The sequence below is a fragment of the Oncorhynchus tshawytscha genome, linkage group LG20 (assembly GCF_018296145.1).
Source record: "Oncorhynchus tshawytscha isolate Ot180627B linkage group LG20, Otsh_v2.0, whole genome shotgun sequence".
Lineage (NCBI taxonomy): Eukaryota > Metazoa > Chordata > Actinopteri > Salmoniformes > Salmonidae > Oncorhynchus > Oncorhynchus tshawytscha.
Genome location: NC_056448.1, coordinates 1,432,598 through 1,445,329, shown reverse-complemented (window position 1 = coordinate 1,445,329; position 12,732 = coordinate 1,432,598). Strand labels below are relative to the sequence as shown.

Genomic DNA, 12,732 nt, shown 5'->3' with positions numbered 1-12,732 from the left:
GTTGGCTGCTGCTACAGACCCCAATGCAGAGCAGACAGACATGCAACCTTTTTTTGTCCTCTGGGTGATCTGAGTCCTGATCCCTGGCTTGGCCTGTCCTCTCTTCATCCCCCTCAACCCCGCCTTCCACCACCCATCCAGATGAATGTTATGTAATATGAAAAGCTAACTCCAGTCCCAAAATGTTTTATCTGCAGTGATGGGACTTGACAAACATCAAAGCAAAGACAAAAGAGGATTTTTGTGGATGGAGTGAGTCTGAGTACGCCTACACAGTGGTCCTTGACACAGTTCCCTTTTTCCATATTATAGCTTGGTGTCTGTCTAAGAGAAAATTGGTACCATAGAAAACATGCAGGATGTCTTTGTTTTTCTGTTTTCTCTACGTACCTCCAAAGTAGGAGCCGTCAGTCAGCTTCATCTCTTTGTTGAGCTTGGTGATAACACTGGCCACACCATGTTGGATGAAGTACATCTTCTTGCCCACAGTGCCCTCTCTGATGATATAATCGTTGGGTTGGAACACCTCGAACTTCAGCTTGCTCAACATGCCCGTCACGAAGTTCGGGTCTGCGTTGGCGAACAGTGGCATGGTAGCCACAAGCTTCCGGCAGTTGAAGTTCACAATTTCCTAAAAAAAAAAGAAAATATAGTTTTTGGTACTTAAATCTTAAAGAATTGTATGACTATAACAAAAGGGAATAAGAGTGGTGATAGAGGTCAACCCTGACGTGTCCCTCTACTCTTTTAGATTTAATTCATGAATAATTTGTTTATTGGATTTTAGTCAGATGAATAATCCAGGAAGGCAATGTCCAATTTCCATTTTCTGTTGGTTAAATAAAACACCATCACAAATGGTATTATTTTAATGTGAGTTCATCCAAGTAAAACAAGTAATCTCAGATTACAATTTTTCTCTGTATTTGATAGAATGTATGATAGCTACGTCGATAAGATCCGCTTTTAATATCTCTGAGCCACTTTTCATTACTCTTTTGGGAACTTGTGTGCTATTGTCTATTGAATATGAGGATCATTGCCTCAGTAGAGGCCGGTCATTCTGGTCTCCTCAGACACAACCAGCGATTGCTTAATGTATGGGGTCATTCAGGGATGGTTAATAAAATGCTCTGTTTCCATGTTTTAGCTTGATACATGTTCAAGGTATAAGGAAAAAAAGGTTCCGTAGAAAATGGTCAGGAACTATTTTCTGATGATGATGAGTTTGACCTCAGTGAAAGCCAGTCATCTTTCTCGTCTCCTCAGACACATCAACCCTCAGATATTGTTGGAGATTGTTTCCTGTATTGGGATGTTTACTTACTAGCACCTCCCCTACCCACCTCTCCAGTTCCCTCTACTCCTACGTCTCCGTCTCTGTAGCTTCACTGTGCCATTCAGATGTTTTACTGAGAAGCACCTCAACCCTCCGCTCCTCAGTCTGCCATGCAGAGAGACAAACTGACAGGGCCTGGCCTTCACTGCTCCACTATAACCCCTTACTCACTTCTTGTGAGGGATGATGACTCTCCAATGGGAGAGTTGTGCTTGATGCTTTTAGCTCAGTACTGAGACAACAGTAGCAGTGGGCCAGCCAAAGCCATGGGTTCTGACCTCAATCATGCACAATGAATAATGACTAAGATACCCAGTATTCAGCCCAGCCTGGTCAGGCCCGACTCCAGTGGGGAAACAATCTTTAGACTTTATCCATTTAACTTCACTAGGGTAGGGGGCAGCATTCGGAATTTTGGATGAAAGGCGTGCCCAAATTAACCTGCCTGCTACTCAGCCATAAAAGATAGAATATGTATATAATTAGTATATTTGGATAGAAAACACTCTGACGTTTATGAAACCTTTTTGAATGATGTCTGTGTGTATAACAGAACTCATATGGCAGGCAAAAACCTGAGAAAAAATCCAACCAGGAAGTGGGAAATCTGAGGATTGTAGTTTTTAATCTCATTGACTATCGAATATACAGTGTCTATGGGGTCATATTGCACTCCCCAAGGCTTCCACTAGACGTTCATAGTCTTTAGAACCTTGTTTGAGGCTTCTACTGTGACGTGGGGGCGAATGAGAGGGGATTGAGTAAGGTCTCTCCCAGAGTGCCATGAGCTGACCACGCGTTCACGTGAGAGCTAGTTAGCTAGCTGCAGTGCCAGCCATGTATCTAGCTAACATTAGCTCAATCAACCGGTCAGTCCAGCACAGCATCCTCTCAGTCCATTGCTCTCTATAACTCTCTGTCTCTGTGTGTGTGTCTAAATGTCATTCTGTTTTTATGACAGGGCCTATAAGCACATCTGCCATACAGTGCAGTCAGCAGGGTATCAGCTCAGTGAGCATTTTGTGCCATATACTAGAAATACCTTTTTTTTGTCTGTATTTTTACTTACAACTTGTAGTGGCACATCAAAGGGGGAGGAGAATGGGCCAGCCAAGAAAACAAAATAACCTTCAAAGTGGAAAGAAGAGGTTCGGAAGAGAAGGAGGATGGAGGATAAATCATGGCAGGAAAAAATACGATTGAGTTGACTATGGCAATTGATATTTGCACTATAATCAAATAGTCAACTCAATCGATTGATTGTTACCTGAATACCTACCTTGATGTTCAATTCCATGCTGAAACACATTTTACTATCAGTCATCTTACTAGTATACAAATAAGACTGATTTGCATACTAGTAACATGACTGAAATTATAGTGAAATGTCAATATCGATTGTTGTTTGACTGTTACCTGACCCTTCTTGAAATTCAGTCAGAGTGAAAAATGACACCACATTAAACTTGAAATTATATTGTACATTTTCAAGGAGCCTATTGCAACCATCGATGGCACTAGATTATCGCCATCTGATGTCTCGTTAAACCATCAATATGAGTTAAATTCACCCACACAACTAATTTCAATTGCAACCATTATTGGTCACCTCATTACATCTCCCTAAAAGATGACGTCGGTTTAACCTTAGTCAGAGATCTGTATACTATGACGAGATGTTTAGGTCTGTTTAGGGGTGCATAGAAGTTTAGGGTTGGCATTGAAACGCATTGGGATTATTCTGGACAGATTTTGGCGAGAGTGAGCCCTCTTGGTTCACCTCTTCCTATCTGCCTTAAAGGCAGAGCATTTATGGTGATACGGCCTCTGCAGAAGTCAGGGCATTCATACTTCTTGCGCTTCGCAGAGTAGCACAGAACTGTTGTGAAAGGAAGTTGTCAAGGAGTGGGTTTGTGTTTATACCGGACCTCCCGTCATCAACTACCGTCAACCAATCATGTCAATGCGGAGTTATACAGAGCCTTCTGCATTGTTACAAAATTCGAGAGGTGCAAAGGCGATGCGGTACAGAGCTGGATTTGGCCTCTGCATGCCTCCAGAGGCTCCGCAATTGCGCCACACCCTCCATACGAAGCCTCCGACGACATTTTTGGATCAAGTATAAATTGTCCTTTAGTCCTGCTTGCAACCAAAGTCTTTAAAAATATGTTTGCCCTCTGGTTGGTATTGTCATCAGAACAACTTAGTACTTTTTTAACAGAGTAAGGGCAATGTATCTGTTTGACAAGCATTCCACACAAAGTATTTCATAGTTTACCATGGCAAATCTACTGTGGCAATTTACTCGACATTTTGTATGACTGGAAACTAATGTTGGTGTAGCCTACTGTTATTATTTTATTTGTTTCATATTTATGTTATCTGAAACTGCCTGGTACCATTTCTTATCAAGATCAGTGGTAAAATATACCTGGACTGTCCATATAAATCAAGTCAATAGCAGGGATTTAGTTATTTGTGCCAGAAGGCTGTGGGACAGAATCGTATCTATATAAGTGCGCTAAAGGCAGCAGCCCTAACAGCTGAACCACCCTAGGCTATGATTGAACAACATTTTGACAGTTCTTTTGTAAACTTAGGATACACTTCACACTTGTACACTCTATATACAAAGGTATGTGGACCTTTAAGCCTTTACTGAAGACTAATTTCTTCAGTGGGTCATATGATTGAGTGTAGTCTGCCCCAGGAGTGTGAAGGTGAACGGAAAGGCTCTGGAGCAACGAACAGCCCTTGCTGTCTCTGCCTGGCCGGTTCCCTTCTTTCCACTGGGATTGTCTGCCTCTAACCCTATTACAGGGGCTGAGTCACTGGCTTACTGGTGCTCTTTCATGCCGTCCCTAGGAGGGGTGCGTCACTTGAGTGGGTTGAGTCACTGATGTGATCTTCCTGTCTGGGTTGGCACCCCCCTTTCGGTTGTGCAGTGGCGGAGATCTTTGTGGGCTGTACTCGGCCTTGTCTCAGAACGGTAAGTTGGTGGTTGAAGATATCCCTCTAGTGGTGTGGGGGCTGTGCTTTGGCAAAGTGGGTGTGGTTATATCTTTCCTGTTTGGCCCTGTCCGGGGCTATCATCGGTTGGGGCCACAGTGTCTCCTGACCCCTCCTGTCTCAGCCTCCAGTATTTATGCTGCAGTAGTTTACGTGTCGGGGGGCTAGGGTCAGTTTGTAATATCTGGAGTACTTCTCCTGTCTTATCCGGTGTCCTGTGTGAATTTAAGTATGCTCTCTCTAATTCTTTCTCTCTCTCGGAGGACCTGAGCCCTAGGACCATGCCTCAGGATGACCTGGCATGATGACTCCTTGCTGTCCCCAGTCCACCTTGGCTGTGCTGCTGCTCCAGTTTCAACTGTTCTGCCTGTGATTATTATTATTTGACCATGCTGGTCATTTATGAACATTTGAACATCTTTGCCATGTTCTGTTATAGTCTCCACCCGGCACAGCCAGAAGAGGACTGGCCACCCCTCATAGCCTGGTTCCTCTCTAGGTTTCTTCCTAGGTTTTCTAGGGAGTTTTTCCTAGCCACTGTGCTTCTACACCTGCATTGCTTGCTGTTTGGGGTTTTAGGCTGGGTTTCTGTACAGCACTTTGAGATATCAGCTGATGTACGAAAGGCTATATAAATACATTTGATTTGATTTGGACACCCCTTCAAATTTGTGGATTCGGCTATTTCAGCCACACCCATTGCTGACAGGTGTTTAAAATCGAGGACAAAGCCATGCAGTCTCCATAGACAAACATTGACAGTAGAATGGCCAGCTCAGTGACTTTCAACATGGCACCATATTAGGATGGCACCTTTCCAACAAGTCAGTTCGACAAATTTCTTCCCTGCTAGAGTTGCCCCGGTCAACTGTAATTGCTGTTATTGTGAAATGGAAACGGTTCAGCTTCAAAGTGGCTGTAGCATGTAGCTTGTAAAGCATGTAGCATGTAAACATCATCTGTCCTCAGTTGCAACACTCACTACCGAGTTCCAAACTGCCTCTGGGTGCAACGCCAGCACAAGAACTGTTCGTCGGGAGATTCATGAAATGGGTTTCCATGGCTGAGCAGCCGCACATAAGCCTAAGATGACTGTACACAATGCCAAGCGTTGACTGGAGTGGTGTAAAACTCGCCACCATTGGACTCTGGAGCAGTGGAAATGCGTTCTCTGGAGTAATGAATCATGCTTCACCGTCTGGCAGTCCGAGAACGCTACCTGCCCCAATACATAGTGCCAATTGAAAAGTTTGGTGCACGACCTCACTAATGCTCTTGTGGCTGAATGGAAGCAAGTCCCTGCAGCAATGTGCACCAACATCTAGTGGAATGCCATCCCAGAAGAGTGGAGGATGTTATAGCAGCAAAGGGGGGACCAACTCCATATTAATGCCCATGATTTTGTTTGTGTACACATACAGTGGGGCAAAAAAGTATTTAGTCAGCCACCAATATTCTTTGTTATTAAACTATATAAAACAACGGTTGTTGATGTGTATTTCAGAATGTTTAGCTTAACATTATAAGTGCAGCAATGTGCACACAGCAGCAGGCAGTTCCAAAATGCAATCAATTAGCTGGAAAACACCATTCACCGTTCTCTATCAGGAATTTATATGCTGAAAGGCCAGGTGGTTCTAGTGTTAAGACAATATTTACTCCTGAACTTATTTAGGCTTGGCATAACAACGTTGACTCAAGACATTTCAGCTGTTCATTTTTAAATCATTTGTAAACATTTCGAAAAGCATGATTCCCCTTTGACATTATGGGGTATTGTGTGTAGGCCATGACAGAAAATTCCTAATTCTAATAAATGTTTTATTCAGGCTGTAACACAACAAAATGTGGGAAAAGTAAATGGTTTTGAATACTTTCTGAAGGTACTGTATATCCACCAGTCCACCTAATCAAACAAGTCTTGTCGGTTTACCCTGACCTAACCAAATAACACTTTTTGCGATAGCATAATAAATGTATTCATTACACTATTAGAATGTTGCAGTCAGAATGACTGCTCATTAGCTTGAAGGGGGGTCCCTCGAGGCACAGCGGTTCTAGTGTTAATGGGCATAAACACTAATCAGATTAAAATATAATCTCACTTTCATGTATCTCACTTTTATGTACAGTATCTCGCTGTATATTGCATTCTTGAGCAACTTAATGTCTTTATGCCAATAAAAATATCTGTTATGCTGATTAATGTTCAGTTTGTGTTCCACCAGTTGTAGTGATTATTGTTTTGCAGTTTGTCCTTTAAATTTGTTACAGAGCACATGAGATTAACAAAAACCCTCTACAGAGATATTTTGAGCTGAATATTAATGACGATTCATTCGTTGACGAAAATTCACCTGGTCATTGTATGATATCTAAATATGTCATAAATTGATTAAATATATATGAATTAGAGATAAAACCACTCAGCACTCCATGTTTGCTCCATTAGAGATGCCTAGAGATTGTATGAAGAAAATATTTCCTTGTTGTTGCAGAATGAATTACTGTAACAAATGTCCATTCACAAAGCCTTAAGTTCATCCCAAATGACACCATATTCTCTATATCGTGCACCATTTTTGAACAGTGTCCTAAAGTAGTTTGCTATATAGGGAATAGTGTGCCATTTGGGACAGACACTTCAAATACAACCAACAACAAAGGCATCATTCTCACCTCTTTGAGAGGGTCGTTGAGCTCACTCAGGATATTGTCCTCATCAAAGATCTTGCCTTGATAGCGATGCTCATAGTAATCATGGATCTTCTGCCGCATGTCTGCAGGTAGCTTGTGGAATGACATGTACTGCTCCACTTGTTTGTACTGTAAAGATGGAGAGAAGAGATAATGTCAATAAACCAACTGAACTGAAAATAACAGACAACAAAAGCTGTCACATTGATTGTCGTTTGATGTTATGGGGATTTCTAAACATCTAAACATCAACATAGCGGTCATTACAGGCAACATGTTGTAAACGGAAACAAGGACATACACAACACACATGCATGTGCACACACTCGCATGCACCCCCATATACACACGGTGGGGTGACAACTTGTATCCAGGGTCATTGCGTATGAACGTGGCAGGTGGCAGAACAAGTACAGCCTGAGGCTCTTCTGAGCGAGGCTTCCACTCCGGCCTAAACAATTGTCTCTCTCCTCACTCTAAATATAGGGTACCCATGATCTCACGTAAACAAGAGAGATCTACTACATCAGCGGTCTCCAATAGGTAGATCCCAGCCCACATATGAGTAGCTCGCCAATCAATTCTGTTCACCTGTTCACCGGACATGCTACCTGTCCCAGACCTGCTGTTTTCAACTCTCTAGAGACAGCAGGAGCGGTAGAGATACTCCTAATGATCGGCTATGAAAAGCCAACTGACATTTACTCCTGAGGTGCTGACTTGCTGCACCCTCGACAACTACTGTGATTATTATTTGACCATGCTGGTCATTTATGAACATTTGAACATCTTGGCCATGTTCTGTTATAATCTCCACCCGGCACAGCCAGAAGAAGACTGGCCACCCCTAATAGCCTGGTTCCTCTCTAGGTTTCTTCTTAGGTTTTGGCCTTTCTAGGGAGTTTTTCCTAGCCACCATGCTTCTACACCTGCATTGCTCGCTGTTTTGGGTTTTAGGCTGAGTTTCTTGACAGCACTTTGAGATATCAGCTGATGTAACAAGGGCTATATAAATACATTTGATTTGATTTGAATTCTGAAAGTACATACATTTTCCACCACAAAATTTCATAAACATAAAGCTCCGGGCTACTATACAATCAGAGCCACATTGACATTTTCCCACCCCTGGTTGGCCACTATTGGCTTAAAAATCCAGACGTAACACAATATCTGCCAATGAATTTCCAGCAATATTGCCCCTGTCTGTCTGTTTGGTGTGTTTGTCTATAGCCAGTTAGCGTTGTTAATGATAACCGTATTGTGGGTAGAGTAGATAGACCTTTCACAAACATTTTCTCAATTAAAGATTAACTGCAAAGTTGGCTTACCTGACAGAACTATACGTCATGATTATTTGTTTCAATTGGGTAGCCATTGTTTTGCAAACTCTGCCATGACGTAATGCAGCACTAGGCCTAACAGCAGAAACATAGCCATACCCACACATTCCTCTCTTAACCCCCCCCCCCTCTGCAGATGACTTTGTCAACCACTTTGAAAAGAAGGTTGATGACATCTACTACTCAATCACTCAGCCTATTGAGTTCACAGGTCTCACTCACAAATAACTACCCTATGCCTTAACCTCTTTCTCCCCTCTCTCCAGATGAAATCCTGCAACTAGTGAGGTCTGGCCGACTGACAACCTACCCGCTCGACCCCATTCCCTCCTCCTTTCTCCAGACCATCTCAACAGACCTTCTCCCATTCCTCACTTCCCTCATCAACTCATCCATGATCACTGGCTGCATCCCCACTGACTTCAAAATGGTCCGAGTCGCTCCCCTTCTCAAGAAACCAACACTTGACTTATCTGACATCAAAAACTACAGACATGTACCCGTCTTTATTTTCTTTCCAACACACTTGAGCGTGCTGTCTGATCAACTTACTCATTATCTCTCGATCTTCTTGACCCTAAACAGTCAGGCTTCAAGATGGTTCACGGAGGCTCTCCCCACTGCCAAAGTTGACTCTCTCCTTCTGTTCTCATCCTCCTAGATCTATCTGCTGTCAAGACTGTGAACCATCAGATTCTCCTCTCCACCCTCTCCGGGCTGGGCGTCTCAGGCTCTGCACACTCCTGGATTGCATCCTACTGGCAGGCTGCTCCTACCAGGTGATGTGGAGAGGATCTGTCTCTGTACCACGTACTCTCACTACTGGTGTCCCCAAGGGCTCGGTTCTAGGCCCTCTCCTCTTCTCTCTATACATAAAGTCACTCGGCTCCGTCATATCCTCAAATGGTCTCTACTATCATTGCTATGCAGATGACACTCAACTACTTTTCTCCTTCCCCCCTTCTGACACCCAGGTGGTGACACGCATCTCTGTGTGCCTGGCAGATGTCTCAACTTGTCGGCCCACCAAGCTGTTCTTCCCTCCAGGGGAAAGCCTGCCCGCTCAAAGACCTCTCTATCATGGTTGACTACTCTTCAGTGTCACCCACCCAGAGTGTAAAGAACCTTGGCATGACCCTGGACAACACCCTGTCATTCTCTGCAAACATCAAAGCAGTGACTCGGTCCTGCAGGTTCATGCCCTTCAACATCCGAGTAACACTACCTCACACAGGAAGAGGCGGAGGTCCTAATCCAGGCACTTGAACTCTCCAATCTGAACTACTGCAACTCGCTATTGGCTGGGCTCCCGGCTTGTGCCACTAATCCTCTGCAATTTATCAGGAATGCTGCAGCCAGCCTGGTTTTCAACCTTCCCAAGTTCTCTCATGTCATCCCGCTCCTCCGCACACTCCTCTTGCTTCCAGTCTAAGTCCGCATCCACTACAAGACCATGTTGCTTACCTATGGAACACTAAGTGGAACTGCCCCTTTCCCTACCTTAAGGCTATGCTCTAACCCTACACCCCAAACAGAGCACTCCATTCTGCCAGCTCCAGTCTCTTGGCCCTCCCACCCCTACGGAAGCTGTTGCTCAGCCCAGTCCAAGCTCTTCTCTGTCCTGGCACCCCAATGGTGGAATAAGATTCCCCCTGAAGCTAGGACAGTAGAGTCCCTTCCCATCTTCTAAAAACTTCTGAAACCCGACCTCTTCAAACAGTATCTTAAATAATCCCCTTCCCTCCCCCCAAAATAAAACAAATAATACATTTTAACCAGCACTTGACCCTCCCCTCCCTTCTAGCTCTGACTCTACTGATTGCTAATTTATTGAGGAAAAATGTACTTTCTATGCCTGTAATATGTGGATGTCCCACCTAGCTATCTTAAGATGAATGTGCTAACTGTAAGTCACTCTGGATAACAGCGTCTGCTAAATGACTCAAATCTAAAAATGTAAATGTGACTCACCATTTGGATTCGGTCTTTTGTAGCGAAATTTAAATTTCTGTTTTTTACATTGAACAAAAGTAGAGACTGAGAGCTACAAAATTGTATATCATACAATGCATTTGAGGAACAATGGGAAAGTAATTCTGCTTTGAAAGTTGATAAACTTGTAAACTCAACTTTGAAAAAATTGCATTTTAGTGTTTCGGTGAGAGAGCTCTTCTTTGGCTACACCCATTCAGCATCGTTCCCACCTTCTTAAGCTTTAGCCCCACCCATCTCGTTTCGTTCTCTGAGTGTTCAGAACACACACTTGACGCTCTGGCCAGTGATTTGTTTACCTCTGGATAACATGAAAACAGCCTAACCAGCTCTACTGGCAACAATTTCATTATGCTTTTTTGCCGACGTTTACCAACACATTCAACGGGTGTTGTACACTTTAGCTTAGGACATGTAGCTAGCTACCTAGGTAAACAATGAACCTAGCTAGGTAAACAACATGTAATATCACACACATCATGTCACGTTAACTAATGAGCCAGACACCTAACGTTAGCTAGGGTGTCAACCAGCTAATGCTAGCTAACAGTACACGTTGGCTTAAGACAGGTAGCTAGCTAGCTAGGTAAACAATGAACCTAGCTAGGCAAACAACGTGATGGCACACATACCACGAGCCAGCCAGCTAACATTAAACAACGATGAATAACAACGTTAGACACGTAGCATTAGCTAGGGAGCCAGCCAGCTAATGTTAACTAGCTATCTAACAGTACACTTCAGCTTAAAATTAAATCACTTTCTGTTTGAAACGTGTAATATCTGAAAATGTAGCTAGCTAGACTATCTTACCCATACAGTATACATCATCATGCTCGATAGACTCCTCTCTCTGTCACGGATCCATGCCACAAATGCCCTTAGTTTGAAGACGTATTATGGAAACAGGTGTTTCAGCCATCTCTTTAGTATACTCTAATACTCATACTCTAATTCCACTGATTTCAAATCTCGATCCTCCAAAAAGTGGAGATCAACACTTATGCAGCTACATTTAAAAAAATCAGTGTTCGAATACCAAAACAGACTGAGCTCAAATAGACAAAAGCCCTCTATTTGGAAGACCAATCTGAACTCTGAACTTGGCATGTCCAGCCCACTCATTATCTTAGCCAATCATGGCTAGTGGTAAGGTTGCTCTCTTTTTCTGTAGTTTACCAACAAGGCTCGTAATTAACAATTGTATTCGTATTTACAGATGGAAAACAATTTTGTTATTAAAGCACATGAAAGTTCACATGTTCCAGAAGGCATTTCTGCCAAAAAACATGTTTTGATTAAAAATTAAAAATAAACGTTCAAATGGCTCTCTTGTGAAGTAGTGAATTGCGACATATGCCTAGTTTCCTGAAATGGTTCACAAATGAGAACATTAAGCAATTTAATTAATGTACTAAAGACATGCCATGCACAATTCAGAGTGTGTCTTGATTGTGGTTGTTGTCATGTCTCAGAGGGTTGGCTGTCATATGGTAGGATATGGGGTCACTAAATATGATCTGGAGCCAGTCTCTCTGCAGGGTGCTGTGCCCTAATGGAGTCATTCAGCTGTCACAACATTCATTCTAGAGTCAATCTCTACAGTAGGAATACTGTTAAAACCTGTTTTAACTGTTTCACACTTGAGTTCCAAATATCTCTAATGATCACCTCAGCATTAGTTTTTTTATGCGCTAAGTGTTCCAAAATTGTATTGATACGCAACAGGACAGATAACCCGTGCTGCCCTCAAACCAAGGCACGCTGCATGCTAATTATCTATAGGCTATATTTCAATATCTCAATTTAAAATTATTTTGAAACAACAGTTTTGTTTTCCATCAACAGTTTGAAATGAGATACGTTCCACCTCTTCATCAATTCACATAGAAGCCCATTTCACGGCTGCCGACAATTTACATTTAAGGCATGCAATGCTAATGTAGGTGAGGATAAGCTAGATGAGCCGGACAAACTTCTTTCTTCGATGAGAGCCAAAGGAGTGTTTCCCCTGGTCAAGTTGTCAGACATTTGCTCATCTCCAGTCAGAACAGAACCTGCCCTGGCATAATTTCCATCTGGCGCCAACATTGCCTTCATTGTTGTTTTCCTTACTAATACTTACTTCGGACGTGCGTGCGTTCCTATTAAAGTTAGTGCCTTATTACATCATCATAACAGTTTCTGTATACCATGTTATGACATTTCTACTGTAGCACACCGTTCATAGCTATGCATGGAGCGTAATGTATTCTCTGTGTATTTCCTTATAACCATGGACAAGTGAGGTACTAATTATATAACCTTTATGGTGTCATACTCAATTGTGCTTATGTAACTAGCTATATTCTT

General features: G+C 42.8%; 1 protein-coding gene across 1 annotated transcript in view; it reads right to left on the bottom strand.

The window, feature by feature from the left end:
• LOC112219712 (potassium/sodium hyperpolarization-activated cyclic nucleotide-gated channel 1) overlaps positions 1-12,732 on the bottom strand; it is a 173,469-nt gene that overhangs the window by 40,261 nt on the left and 120,476 nt on the right. The window contains exons 5-6 of the mRNA XM_024381224.2: positions 7,028-7,174; positions 391-631 (exon numbers count right to left, since the gene is read on the bottom strand). Coding sequence (XP_024236992.2) covers positions 391-631; positions 7,028-7,174 — 388 coding nt within the window. The remainder of the gene's footprint in view (positions 1-390; positions 632-7,027; positions 7,175-12,732) is intronic.